General features: G+C 45.9%; 1 protein-coding gene across 2 annotated transcripts in view; it reads right to left on the minus strand.

The window, feature by feature from the left end:
- ZDHHC14 (zinc finger DHHC-type palmitoyltransferase 14) overlaps positions 1-14,858 on the minus strand; it is a 270,957-nt gene that overhangs the window by 67,031 nt on the left and 189,068 nt on the right. For both annotated transcript variants that reach the window (XM_036872139.1, XM_036872140.1), the window contains exon 3: positions 2,328-2,486. In XM_036872139.1, coding sequence (XP_036728034.1) covers positions 2,328-2,486 — 159 coding nt within the window. The remainder of the gene's footprint in view (positions 1-2,327; positions 2,487-14,858) is intronic.

A 14,858-nucleotide genomic window follows, 5' to 3' on the forward strand; every position in this document is an offset into this window, starting at 1 on the left:
CTACATATATAATTCTGGTAAGACGATTTTACATCTAATTCATCAGGGTTCTTTAAGGAACATGTAAACTTATGTTTACCTACGGGCGATGGAGGGAACAAATGAGGGAATTAGACGAACTTTCAGAAAGTGTTTTACAGTATGATCTGAAGAGAATTTTAAAACACTATGAGATAGAGCGGAATGTTTTATCATGATTAGGAATCTAGCCTAGAGACAGAAGACAGAAGATTGAGACCAACTGACAGTCAGGTGTCTAGTAATGGGTAAACATTTTTATAAATGATAAAGAGAAGGAGATGCACCGTAAACTCTTCAGGTTTGTAGGAAACAACTCCCTTCCTATAAATGCCAACTGGAACAAGTCATTAGACCTCCAGGAGAAGACATGCAAAAGATTTTATGTGAACGAAAATATATATATATATTCCATCATATAATAGTTCATCATGTAATGTCAAAATTACAACCCAAGAAAGGGTCCTCTGAATCCCTACAGATTATTCCCCTGAAGACATTTAAGCCACTGTGCTGCTTTGGCTTAAAAGTATGCTCAAGAAGAGCATGGGATGGCCACTGGGGCTAAAGTCATCAGGAAGGGTATCAGAAATCACACAAAGGCTGTCATGTGTCCTTGTAGAAACCCTGGTGTGTGTCCTCACATAGAGGACCAGGTATAGTTTTGGTCACCATACCTGTAGAGGGATACAGTAGATCAAGAAATTTGCCAGAGAAAGCCAATCAAAAATGTCAAGGGAGCAGTAGTTAATAACAGAATAGCAGCTAACAATCACAGAGCATTTGCCGAAAGCCAGGCACCGGTCTAAGTGTTTTGTATGCGTTAACTCATTTACTCTGTTAACCATCCTATGAGGTAGGCACTCCTATTGACACCATTGTAGAGATGAGAAAACCAAGGCATAGAGAGTTGAGGTTGCTTGTCTAAGTCATGAAGCTAGTATTTGTACCCAGGCCACTAGGTACCAGATTCCAGGCTCTTAACTGGTTCTTACTACTTGGGAAAGACAACAAAATTCCATGCTGTTTTGCTACGGAGGCAAAGGTTAAAAGTAATTTTTCCAAGTGAATAAAACCAAAAAAAGGTCTGAGAGGGAAAACATGGGCTTTCTACCAAATTGTAGATTACTAAAGTGAGGATAAAGTAAATTTCAGACAAATAAAAGGAAAATGGCTTTGCACAGCAGAAAACATTACATAAACTTTTTTTTTTTTTCTGAAAAAGAATTGAGACTACAAATTCTAATAGGCTCGAAAAGGGTTGGCAATTGATAATGTGTTACTAAGGGAAACAAGGTTTGTTCTGAGGTGTTCTATCCTTTCAGGTGTGAGGTTAACAGGATTTCCATGTCTATTCGCCCAGGAAAATCCCTGGTTATTTCTTTTAGAGACAGGTTATGGGACTGAAGAACTGTGGGTCTTCCCCCGCGCAGCAAAGCCTCAGTCCATTTCTCACTACCCTTCCTGCCACTTGGGGCTTCCACCAGCTCCTTGCCAACCTCATCTCTGAGAAGCTCCATCCCAGGGGAGAAGATGGTCTGCGGGTGTGGGTAGTAGCTCTCAGTCTGAAGTGACAGGAAGTGCTGCCCAAGTAATTCCAAGGGGCTGGCACGGCACCCCCATCAGTTGTAGAAATCCTGTGCTGGGATGGTGACAGCCTAACAGCAGGGCCAAGTCTCACATTGGAGGACCTCTGTGCTCCACGGTGTTCCCTCTGCCTGTTTCCTAGCCTGTCCTGGAGAAAGCAAGCCGACGGAGAAGGTAAGTGGTCTCTGGGAAGAGTTACGATCCTAACTGTAGGCCCAGAAGTCTCTTGGCCTCTCCCCTTTTCCTCTCCTTGGGCTTCAAATGCCTCCGGCTACCCAAGCACAATGCCCCTCTGGGGAGCTGGGAGAGTCTGGCTATGCGTGGAGCCAGCTCCTTGGGCAATGGAGGATCTAGGGGTGAAATGGTTTTATTTCAAGTGTCTGCCGACCCGGCAGCTCCAGGGAACAAAGAACCCCCCACTCTGGTCTTGTGTACCCAGGAGGAGAAGGCCTAGGACATTCTGCTGTCCTCGTGGTGTTGCAGGATGTAAAAAGAAAAAAGATTTGGTGACGCTAGGCTTGGCGAACGGGATCAGGGGCAGGAGGCAATATGGTTGAAATATTAACTATTATCGAGCTGTTTAGTTCTGAAGGATTAAAGAGACACACGTGCTGACTCTCTTTAGCACAGGTCTATTCACAGGAAATCTCTACTCCATCAGCTACAGACATTTTAGCACAAACATCAGAGATGGGACAGAGGCAATTTCTGGTTCTACTCACCTACGCAGTTATCGCAAAGGCTACAATGAGAGGCACGAGGGGGCCGGAAAATCTTGCAGGTGAAACAATATTTAAGTTTCACAGTCTGGCCATTGATGATGACTTCCTTGGTTCTGGGAGGTGGGCGGTACCCCCCTGAACTGGTGCCGTTTGCGATATCTGTGGAGAAAAGAAGACAAGAGCACAGGGGCTTAACATAGCACTTAAGCTCTGCAGGCTCCCGCACCTAGTAGGCCTGGAATCTGCATTTCCAAGTGCAGGGCCCACAGCCAGCGCCTTTCTGGGAGGCACCTGACCCCTAGACACACAAATGCGGTAGGACACCCAAGGCTGGCCGTCCCGCAACCTTCGTGCTCCTTGAGGGCTTGGGGCTGCGCTGACAACTCCACACACGCGGCAGTGGCCACGTGACTGACCTCTGCCCAATGGGGTGCAAGTACACGTGGCCCCGCCCAGACGGTGGGAGCCTCCCCTGAACCCCACCCACTGTTTCCCCCCTTCTGCAGGCCACCTTGGAGACGTACACTGGGGCCCCCTGAATGACTGTGCACACCTGCACGGAGATCCTACACCAGCTAGCGCTGTCCTAATTAATACAGTGGGTGATAGTTACATCAGGAACATTTCGCTTCTCCGACGCCGGCTCAAGAATCTTCCCACTTTGCGCCTTGGGGAGGCGCAAAAATACCAGATATTGGGGGGGGGGTATACAGATTTAAATATATATTTAAATAAATCATTACATGTATATTTAAAAAACCAATTTCTATATTTTATTGTCTGAACAGCATCTTTTATTTTTTAGAACCAGTTTTTTTAAATGTTGAAGAAAATACAAATACGTATTTTTTTTTTTTCAAGTTTCATTTTCTCTTATAACCTGGCTCTCATCCCTGAGTTCACACTAGAATCACCCAGGGAGCTTTTCAAACTCCCCTAGTGCAGGGACCCTGCCCCAGACCCGATAAATCAGAATCGCCCAGGGTGATTCTAATGTGCTGTAGGGTTGAGAACCCCTGCTCTACAGGAAGATAAAACATTTTATTCTCATCTAGACCCCTCACAGCCACAAAGAATTGAGGTCAGCGAGCTGTGCAACAGGAACAGAAGGCCACGGGTAAATGGAGAGCAGCAAGAATACCTGTGAGGGCTTCAGCTGGGACTCTGCGGCTGATAAACACAGGTGGAGCAGAGCCTGGTGGCTGGAGGAACTCTCGGGAAACTTCGTGGTGTTCTTTTAAAACAGAGCTGGTAACATTTAATTCGTTTTAATTCGTACACTATCAGATGGCGACAGCTGCAACATACTTTTGGTAAATTTCCAAAGTGATAGGAATGAGTCCCATCCTCCACTCAGCTCCCCCCAACCCCCCTCCCAGCCACGAACTCAACCTGCGCGAGAATTTCGTGGAGAGCTTTCAAAACTACTGATGCTACTGTCCTGCCCTCAGATATTCCGATTTCATGGGTGCGGTGCAGCCCAGCATCAGAGGTTTTAAAAGCCCCCCAGGTATGGGAATCAGGGCCTTGTCACCGTGAGCATCCGAGAGCTTGTCAGAGAAGCACATTCTCTCTCAGTCCCGCCCCAGAGCTCCTGAATCAGAATCTGCATTTACGGAGACCACTAGCCCCCTCCACTCCAGGGGGGTGTCGTGCACCTTAAAGTTTGAGAACCCTGCTCCCGGATGCCTGTTAACACTGCCCATCCACACGTCACATGTACCTCTTCCTCTCACGTGCCTCTCTGTTGTGTACCCAGATGCACTCACATGTGTGATAGAGAGCTAAACTTAGACAACACAGAAACTTGGAGAAACTCTGCGCACCGGAAGGGGCCGCTTCGCAAATCGCAGCCAGCCACCCAAGCATTTTCACGTGGAGAACCTGGTGATCAGGAACAGCCGATGGAATCTGCAGAGCTGCACCCTCCGTCCCCCCAGGACTGCTCTCACTCACAGAATTCACAGCTCACAAGTCATGATTTCAGGGGGTGCCCCCTTTACCCCGATCTTCTTTAAGAGGCTCTCTGAGGCCTGAAATCTGCCCATAGCCCTTTAGCCTAAGGCTTTGATATTTGTGAAGATACCAACCCCATTGGTAGGGCAAACATTCTGAGTGGTTCCAAGCCATTTACTCTTCAGGGAAAATTAAAGTTCCACAAGGAGGTTGTAGAAGGAGAGGTGAGAGTTCAGGAACATCTGAGGGAGAGACGGCAGTACGGAGCAGGGACACGGAGAGTAGGAAGCGGCCCTTCTGCTTTACGTCTCCGCTGAGGACACTCATTCCACTTGAATAATTAAACAGCTGTGGCGCCATCCCAAGGACTCTGGGTGGCCTTGCCAAGCAGGACACCCTCTCTTGGCATGTCCCCCACCTGCCTGGCACCCCAAGCGGCTGCCCTATTAAACAGTGCCAAGTTCAGCAGGCATCTGGAGAGGGACCAGCTTCCAAGGCACATACACTGGAAAGAGGGCAGCATCTCAACTGATTCCGTGATAAGAGAACAAAGAGACGAAGTGGCTGCGTACTTCCTGAAGCATCAGGGTAAAAATAACTGGCTTTGAACACATCAAAGATAAGGTCACAACTCTTCCAGTGCCAACTGGATGCCACTGAGGCCTAAATTAATTATGACTTGGTGCCTCGCTAGCCTTATGTCAGCTGTGAAACCCACTGTATCTATTTAGCTCTTGAAAACATGCGTAGGAAAACTAGAAAGTCAGATAGAGGTTTAAAAAGAACAATAACCCAATCAATAATATTTGTGTAACTTTAACCAGAAAAGTTTAAAAAATGATTTGTCAAGAAAAATATTTTAAGAAGCAGGAATGACAAACTTATCCACTAGAGTGACTCCTAAAAAATGAGTAACAATGACTTTAAAAAGTGAGTATTTACCCGCACTCCTTAAGACCAACTCTAGTGATCTTATAGTTCTAAAGTACATTTTTGAAAGATGAAATCATTGATAAAAATTTGAGCTGAAGCTGGAATTCAACAGACATGGTACACCGAAGCTTAAGAATTAAACCAAAACCAAAAACTTTTTGACTAAATATTTGGAGAGCTCTTTATGTAAGAGAATGGACAAATCAGAGGACCTGGAATCAGGGCCCACCTAGGCCCTGAAGGGACTGAAGGACCACAGAACTAAGGGAAAAAAAAAATCAACCGATATTTATGCATTATTTACTATATGCAAAATACTGCACCGGAGGCGGTGGAGGACCCAGAAATGAACAGAGATGTCGCGTGGGGAGCGGTCAGCAAGGGGCCCTGCCGGGCTGTTTGATGAGCCCTGGGTCCCCTGACACCCCTGGTCTGCTCTCCTCCCGGCCTTCAGAGCCTGCTTCCTAAGTGCAAGTCTGGCGAAGGAGAAACCCTGGCCTCTGGTGAGGTGCCCCAGGTCGTCCGTGTGCCCAGCCCTCGTCTTTCTGCGGCGCAATCTTACCCGGCCCGAGCCCGAGGCAGTGGCCTCCTTGCGGCCCCAGAGCAGGCATGGCTGTTCACGCTTCCAGACATCGCTTCTCCGCTCGGGCCTCCCTGTCCTCCAGATACTCAACCTAGAAGGTCCGGTTCAAGCTTCTCCTGTGGAAATGCCTTGAAAGCTGAGTCACTTCCTTCCTCTCTTGGGCTCTCACTGCACCTAGCTCGTGCATTTATCCAGTCAACAGATCTGTGCTGGGCTCGTAGGTGCCAGCCCTGTGCTGGCAGCTGGGGATGCAGCAGGAACTAAACAGACTTGTCCTCTGCTGGTGGGGTTCACAGGCCCGAGGGACAACCTGGGTCCTCTGCCGGTGTGGTGACCACGAGGATTTAGCTCCGTGTCTTCCCCCAGACGCGGCGCTGGGGCAGGGACCATGCGTTACTGCTTTCATGTTTCCCCTGTCCTGCCGAGGGTCTACACACAGTAGGTCCCCAGGAACTGCCCGCTGAATGGAAGGCCAGTTCTGGCAGGTAGGGAGGAATGATGCTGGGAGGCACAGGACCGGTGTCCCTGCTTCTCCACGCCCATGGGTCACAGTCACACAGTCCAGTGGCTCGCCCTTCCCCAGGAACACCTCTCGCAAGGCCCTTCTGAAGCTGTTACTCCTCTTTACGTGTCCTCTTTACAGCCTTTGCTGGTCCACAGACCCATCTCACAAAGCTAGTCAGTGCCACCTGGGAGGGCCGGGCAATATGGGTAGCTGTCTACCTCAAGGTACCCCCAAATTGTCGTTTCTTTCATATAATACATTCAACAGTCACCCCAGACCAACGGCTTTCTGGAATGCCCGCATCCAGGGCAGATGGGAACAATGGAGCCTTGAAACCCAAGGCTTCGCACCCGCACCTGAGGACAAAAGAAATGCCTCTTCAACATTCAGACTGGCACCCATGGCCGGTCGTGAAAGGCTTCTCATCCCTGAGGATGACAAGCACCCGTGGCCTGCATCCCGGGGCCCAGAAGGTGGTGTTCCCATCCTAATCCTCAATTACTCTGTGGTTTGGGTTTTGGCTTTTGCTGTTGGCAACAGTGGTGTTTCTGCTTCTTAGGGCTGCCTTTTGTGGTTTCAAATGCAGCTGTTGAAAAAGAATAATCAAAGTCTGCAATAGCTAATGGGTAAAGAACACTAGAATTGGGGGAGGAAAACCACTAACAGTTCTGTAAGCTTATATGAGTCAGTATTTTTCAAGGACATTTTTATACACTAACGTTTTGAAAGAAAACTTAAAAGGTTGAAGTGGCCTTCTCCTTCATAAAGTCTCTCCACCTCGCCCCCTCCAAATTGCTGGGAGTTGTTAGCACAGAGGCAGAAACAGTCACAGAATCTCCGTCTAGTATTAACCTCACAGTCAGCCTACGGGCAAAGAATTAGGAGAGCTGGGGAGAGGGGAAGGGCAGCTGTTCCATGCAAGTTCAGGGACACAAAACTGCCTGCTCACTAAGTTTTTCACTCAAAGAGAAATCCTGGGCTTGTCAGAGTCTCCGGTAAGTTGTTTGTTAATGTATGCACATTTCAAAGCCACTCTCCAAAAAACAAGTCACCTTTTCTTGGGAGGAATCACAGAGTGCTAACATTCTGAGAGACCCATTTGTCCGCCCCTGATTTAATCCTGCCCCAAATTCAGGGACAAAATTGATGAATTTTAACAATTGCTGAAATTCACCATATAAAGTAATGGAACTCTGCTTTTTTAAAATGCAAAGGGAAAAAAATCCCAATTTACAAAAGATGTAGATTAAGATTCTTTTCCTTTATCAGAAGGATGCAGAACAGTGTCATTCCCTGGTGCACTGGCATTTCACAGACCATTCACCAGCTGATGGCACACCCGCCAGAGCGGGAGGAACCTCTACTAATAGGCATTTAGCCGGAATGAAGATAAAGCATCTCTGCATTAGGATATAAGTCACAGGGAAAGTGTGATTTGCTTTATACCCAAGCCTTCATGACTATATGGATTGCACGTGCTGGAGGACAGCTGTTGGATCCAACGAATCTGAAATTTTCATAAGGCTCATTTCATTGATGCCCTGAGGCATTTGGGACACAAACTACCCAACCTTGGAACGGTTGATCTATCGCAAAGGAAGATGGTTATTTTTAGAGCCATTTAAGACAATCTCTTAGCTTAGAGTTTGTAAACTTCCAAGTTTATAGGAAAATATTAACAATGACTAAATGTCAGACAAGTCAACTTCTATTATTTTAAGTGTTTGCGGGAAAAGGTACAGCAAATTCTGGTCTGTCTACAGATATTGGTTATTTCCACTCAAGACAGTAAATATGTGAGTATTTTCTCACGAATATATTGGGCAGCAGTAGCTTTGCCTCCACAAATGCTTACATACAAAAATGCAGATGAGGGCTCATGGAGGGGGGGACAGTCCCCTCCAGTTAAAAGCTTTGCCTTCAGTGCTTTGTCTTCAGTGCTTATCTTCAAGGACTGAAGCTGACGCCTGAGGTGAGGCTCTGGCAGGCAGAGTTTCAAACCTGAGCCACGAGGTGGGTAGACAGGGGGTCTCCTCTGCTTAGGGAGCTCATCCCAAGGTGGAGCAGGGAGCGTCTGCAAGGCCACAGCAAGAGAACAAGGGAAGCTGACGCGGGGGGAGCCACAGGCGAGGGCAGGCCGTATGTCGCTGGGACGAGTCCTACAAGGACTGGACGACAGACGACATTCAAGGCCCGGGTACTGTTCCAAATCGTTCGTTCACTCTCTCAACACCTATGAGAGTTGGAGGCACCCTGGTGGGCAACACAGACCTTCAAGGAGACCTGGCCCCTGCCTTCAAGGATTTACAGTCTAGTGGCGGAGACAGACACGAACGAAACAATCGCACAACTACGTGCATCATTATGCAGTGTTGTTGCGAGTCAGAGAGCAGGGGAGGCTGCCTCTTCCCAGAGGGTGTGGCATTTGAACCAGAATCTGAAGGACGACTGAGTAGGGCTTTCCTAGGCAACGTGCGTGGGAGCTCCTGCTTGTGTGTGTGTGTGTGAGTGTGCATGCACGCCGGGAGTGGGAAGCAGGGCATCTCAGGCAGAGGGAGCAACTTGTGTACTGCTCTCGGGACAGGAGGCAGCTGGCATATCCAGGACCGACGGGAGGCCAGTGTGACCAGGATACAGAGTGAACGGGAGACAGGCAGGGAGGAGGAGGGCAGGGGCTAGATTGCTCAGAGCCCTGGAGTCAGGTTTGGGATGTTGTCCTTCAGTCTAAGTGCAAAAGGAAGCTTGATCATTAGTTTCATGTCAACTTGGCTAAGCTCTGTGCCCAGATGTTAGTCAAACACCAGTCTAGCTGTCGCTTCGAAGGTATGTTTAGGTGAGATTAGCATTGAAATCAGCAGACTTTGAGTAAAGCAGATGACCCTCCTTAACATGGGAGGGCCTCAGCCAATCAGTTGCACGCCTTAAGAACAAAGATTGAGGTTCCCCGAAGTAGAAGAAATTCTCCTCAAGACTGCAATGTAAGAAACCCCGTCTGGGTGTCCAGCCTGCTGCCCTGAGTGATTTGGACTCAAGACGGCAACATCAACTCTTGCCTGACTTTCCAGCTAACCCAACAAATTTCAAACTCGCCAGCCCCACCAGTGCCTGAGCCGACTCCTTAAAAATAAGGATCTTAAAATAAAATAAAATTTTTTCTATAATTTCTGTTACCTATAGCTCCTGTTGGTTCTTTTTCTCCAGACAGAGAACCCTAACATAGAAGCCAAGAAGAGTTCCATGCTGTGTAGGAATTAAAAAATATCACATTGACTGCCGTCTCAAAGATGGATTGGGGGAAGGAAGGGGAAGCAAGATGGATTTAGGGCCAGTTAGGAGGGGTTTGGAATACAAGCTAGAGCTGATGTCAGCCTGAAACATGGCGGTGGCTGTGACGATGGAGAGAAGTAGATACATTCCGGAAACATTAAAATGGTAACATCGATTATTAACAGATGTGGTAAATGAGAGGCAGGTGGGTGAGCAGGGTGAGCCTCGGGCTCTGGCTGGTGGCGGGGGGCACGGAGGCGGCCCCCCCCCCGAGGCAGGGAGCGCTGCCTGTTTTGGGGAAGGTGCACTGGGGGCAGGAGGAGATCACCTGCTGGTATTGAGTGGGGGAAACATCACACGGGCAGGTGCGTATACAGAACAGGACCTCAGAGGAAGGGCCGAGGCTGGAGATACAGGTCCGGCAATGACACGGGGAGAGAAGGTAACGTCAGAAGGTGCTGGAAGGCGAGAGGGCCAAGGGCTGAGCCTTGAGGTGCTGACTCCTACGTTTAAAAGCAAGGAGTGCCTGAGAGGTGGAAGGAGCGGACGGTGTGGCTGAGTGCCTTAGTGTGTGTCAAACACACTTGGGAAAACCCGAATACTGGACTCCCTCCAGGACACTGACTGAGCAGCAGCACAGCAAAGGGGCTGGAAAGGAAACCCAGGGTTTCCCCAGTGTGCTTAGCTCTCCTGCCATCCAAGGATACGCCCATCCTGTGGGACAAGGAGCATTGTGTAGCACGCCAGCAGGGAAAATGTTGATGTAAGAGGTGGGAGCTGGCGAGGACATCAGGACCAAGGGGGTGACGCTGTGACAGAGGAGTGGATGCCGGGGTGGAACAGGAAGGAACTGTTCCCTTTGGGCTGAACCGAGAGCACTGGAAACAAAGCCAGGATTGGCGGCTGGTGAGAGGGATCAACCCATCATGCCCAGGATGCTTGGACCACGTGCATAGAGACGGCAAGAACACGGGGCCGGCCACCGTGAGAGACCACAGATTTGCCCTCAAACCGGTAGAATCACCTAAGGATGCGGAGATGTAGAGAGGGATCCTCATGCAGGGATGGGGGAACCTGCTACAAATTCCTGGCGATGGGGGTCTGCAAGGGGACCTGGCATCTTCCATGTAAACAGACTGGCCTGCCTGCCCCTGCTGGAGGCGTGGGTGGTGGTGGCGGTGTTGGGTACCAGCTTTTTTCCACAGAGGCTCAAACCTGCTCTGGTGGTCCGACCTTCATGAGCAAAGCAGGGCAAGCAAGACCGGCCATGGGGACCGCGGCTGCCTGTGAAGTCCTCAGGGAGAGGAACTGAATGGGGCTGGCGTGATGCTTTCTGGCTCTGAGAGGGAGTGACAAGAAGAGGTGAGTGGTGCTGATGGCGTCCTGACTCGTAGACATGCCCCCAAGCCCCTCACCAGCATATTAAGAAGTTAGAAGTGGTGGGAATGCTTACAGCGGGGGCTCTGACAGGCGCAGAAGGGGGACATGATGAGTGTAAAGGGCAAACCCACATTTCACAAAGTGGCTTGGGCTTGGCCTTGCCCCCCCCCGCCCCCCGCATGTGGTTTTGAGTTGCAGAAGGTAATTTCACTTAGAAACCACAGAGGACTGGGGCTTATTCTAGACTTGGTCCTCAAAAGGCTTGTGGGATGCATCTCCTTTTGGAGAGAACTCTGTCAAGAAAAGAGCATTTGTCAGATGAGAACTTTAACAGGCACTTCTTAGCCTCATGAGAACCTGACTACTTAGGACTGTAACAAGGAATTGAGAAAAACACAACGAAAGTACATGGAGAGAATCAGGCAAAGCAACCTTTTTCTGTCTCCTTAATAGAAAATAGAAAAGGGAGCCTGAAAGAGTGAGCTTCAGGCGCTGCTCAGTGCCGGTTTCGTTCATTCACTCATTTGAATATGTATTAGGTACCTACTATATGCTAAACAGTCTCCCAGGTGCTATGGATACGGTGGTGAATAAGATCAGTCCTCTGTCCTTTTGTGGCTTATACTCTAGGGAGGGCAGATAAACCCAGAGTACAGATTTTTAATAATTTAAGTGTACAAACAAATCATTTTTAATAATAGATCTTAAACTTGGCTGATGATCAAGATCACCTAGGGCAGTGATTCTCAACCTATTCGTGCTGTGGTTCCAGGTGGCACAGAGAGAAAAATACCATGACAGACAATAGCTATGGTCTGGAGTGGAAGCCAAGTTCAGGTAAGAAAGGACAATTAAATTAAATTTCATTAAAGGGGAGATTTCGTCCTCCTTTGTGTGTTCTCCTACAGTTAAGGAGATGGCTATGAGGATGAATTTTAACTGTGACTACGGAGTGGTAAACATCAACCTTCATACTGTTGCAAAAATAATTCCATGACTATAAATCCAATATTCTTCAAAATAATTCTGGGGACTTCCCTGGTGGTCCAGTGGTTAAGACTCCATGCTTCCAACGCAGGGGGCGCGGGTTTGATCCCTGGTCAGGAAATTAAGATCCCACGTGCCATGCGGTGCAGCCAAAACAAACAAAAATAAATAATTCTGAAAGCCTACATTCCAGAAAAAAGGAACATCGAATGGCACTGACGAAGAAAGTGATTTTTTTTTGATCCAGTGGAGAAAATAGGCCTCAGTTTCTCCACATTTAAACTATGATAATTTACCTGTAGTTCAAAGGCATTGTAGTTCATGGAAAGACCTTGAACTGTCAAATGCTATGATGTTGATAATTATCACAATTTCTTTTTGGGAGGCCTGTCCAGATCCTATAGGGCAAAATATCTCTATCTATCTATCTATCTATCTATCTATCTATCTATCTATCTATCTATCTATCTGCATATATATATATTACTCATTAATGCAATTAAAGGTAGAAGAAAAAGAAAGTGCTTAGTAGCTATTACCCTTTTAGTTTAACTAAGTTAATCCAAAACATGCTCAAAGCAAAATGAAAATTAATGACTACCTTATTTTTTGCCACGCTATTTTTTTTCCACATGGATGCCAAAGACTTGTCCTTAAACATAAACAAAATAAAGGTGGCTTTGTCCTTGCAAAGTTTTAATTTCCCTCAAATTTGGTCCAAGTTCTCTGGACACACACACAAAACTGCTGTGCTGAATAAATGAAAATCAATTCTTCTACTGAAGGCCAGAGCGAGAAACATTTGTATGTGTTTCTGCTCCACGGGGCACAGTTCCTGCAGTGTCAGAAGCTACTAAATATTGTACAAGGATAGAGATCAATTTGGGTTGTCAGTGTTTGCAATATTGTAAGACAAGGAGATGAGAACAAAGGTAAAAACTGGGCACTAGAAATCATGCGAGGGCAGGGCGGTGCTTCACCATTATCACCAGGAAAATCTGATGGGCTTTTATTGAAATTTGAGTGGCATTAATACGAGGGCAGTAGCAAGGACTTGAATGCAAGGACTGGCTTATACCTCATTCCGTATAAGATGTTATAAGATTTTATCTTTAGCACTGAGGAAAAGAAAATTAAGGATGCCAGTGTAGAACTAGTGGATACTATTTATAAATACACTATAATGAAAAGAAAAAAGCCCATCTATTATGATCCTATACTCTTTTCTCTTTAGTCAACACAGACTGGTTAAAATGAATGAGAATCTTGAGTAAGTTGGCTATTATAAATCTATCTATCTACCTGTCTATAAATTTCAGAAGTTTTAAAATATATATTGGCAGTAACTATTTGGAAACTATAAGGGGGTAAAATCCCATTTACGACAGAAAAAATAATCACAAAATTCTAGGAATTAACAAAAAAAATGGTAGGTAGGTCTCATATGAAGACAACTATAAAATAATATAGAGAATTTAAAGAGATTTTGAAAAACATAGAGAGACATTCTCTATCCTAGAGCGGAAGATCCTGTATTTTAAATACATCAGTTCTTCCTAGATGACTTTATGTATCTATTACACTGTTAATCAAAGTCCCAATATGATTTGGGGAAATTTTGACAACGTGGAAAAAAATGATTCTAAGCTTCATCTGGAAGAATACACAGGTGACAATATTTGCAAAAGTAAAATAATGAGGGGAAATAATTGTCCTGGGGAAAAAATGAAACACTGAAACAAAATAGAACATTCCCAAAGAGATGCAAATTCTATGATTCCGTATTTGATAAATACGGAATTTCAAATCAGTAGGGGAAGCATGGATTATCCAATAAATGGAATTAGGATAAACAGTTAATCTTTTAGGGGGAAAAAATCTAAAGTTGGAGCCATACCTCAAATCTTATACCAAAGATTTAAATGTAAAAAATAAAAAGGTACAAGAACTAGAAAAATATACATAAACTTAAGATTTGGGGGTTAGGGAAGCCCTTTCTAAATATATGACAAGGCAGCATACATAAAGAAAAGATGGATAGTTCTGAATAGGCAAAATTTTTAAACCTGTATGTCAAAAAACTCCATAAAATGCAAACAATAAAGTAGAAACATATTTGTGTCATATATAACAAAGGGTAATATCTTTAAAGAGCTCTTACAAATGATTAGGAAAAAGACATATTGCAATAAGAAAATGGGCAAAAAAGATGAACAGGCAACACACACATAGACGGAAATATGTCAGTAAATATATTTAAGACGTTTGTGATTTGCTCCCCCCAGTTTCAAACAAATGAAGTCAAAGGTTAGTTTTAAATGATAACATTTAGCATTGGTGAGAGTAGGGAGAATAGGCATCTCATGTACTTTTGGTGAGAATATAAATTAATATAACCTTTTGAGGAACAAGTTGGCTATATATCTCAAAACCTTAACAGCGTACATATCCTTTGACCCAGCACTCTTAGGCATTTGACCTAAGGAAATTTTCATGCATATTGATTGCAACACTGTTTTTTATTATTAAAAACTGAGAACAACTTAAATGTCAATAGAGGGCATTGGTTAAAAGAATTATGGCATAGGATCATATAATGGACTACCATACACCTATCATAGATGGGGTCAAATGGTTTGTACCATATTAAGAGGGAGAAAAAAATCTGTTTCAAAATAGTAATGCACAATGTGAGCCCACGTTTGTGTAAAAATATATTACGCAGAGAAACAATACTAGAAGGATCATCAAATCTTAGCCATGGATATACCTGATTGGTAGGATTAATGAAATACAGTCAATAAATTAAAATCTATTTTTCGGACTTCCCTGGTGGCACAGTGGTTAAGAATCCGCCTGCCAATGCAGGGGACATGGGTTTGAGTCCTGGTCCAGGAAGATCCCACATGCCGCGGAGCAA

This window comes from Balaenoptera musculus, chromosome 12 (genome assembly GCF_009873245.2).
Source record: "Balaenoptera musculus isolate JJ_BM4_2016_0621 chromosome 12, mBalMus1.pri.v3, whole genome shotgun sequence".
Classification (NCBI taxonomy): domain Eukaryota; kingdom Metazoa; phylum Chordata; class Mammalia; order Artiodactyla; family Balaenopteridae; genus Balaenoptera; species Balaenoptera musculus.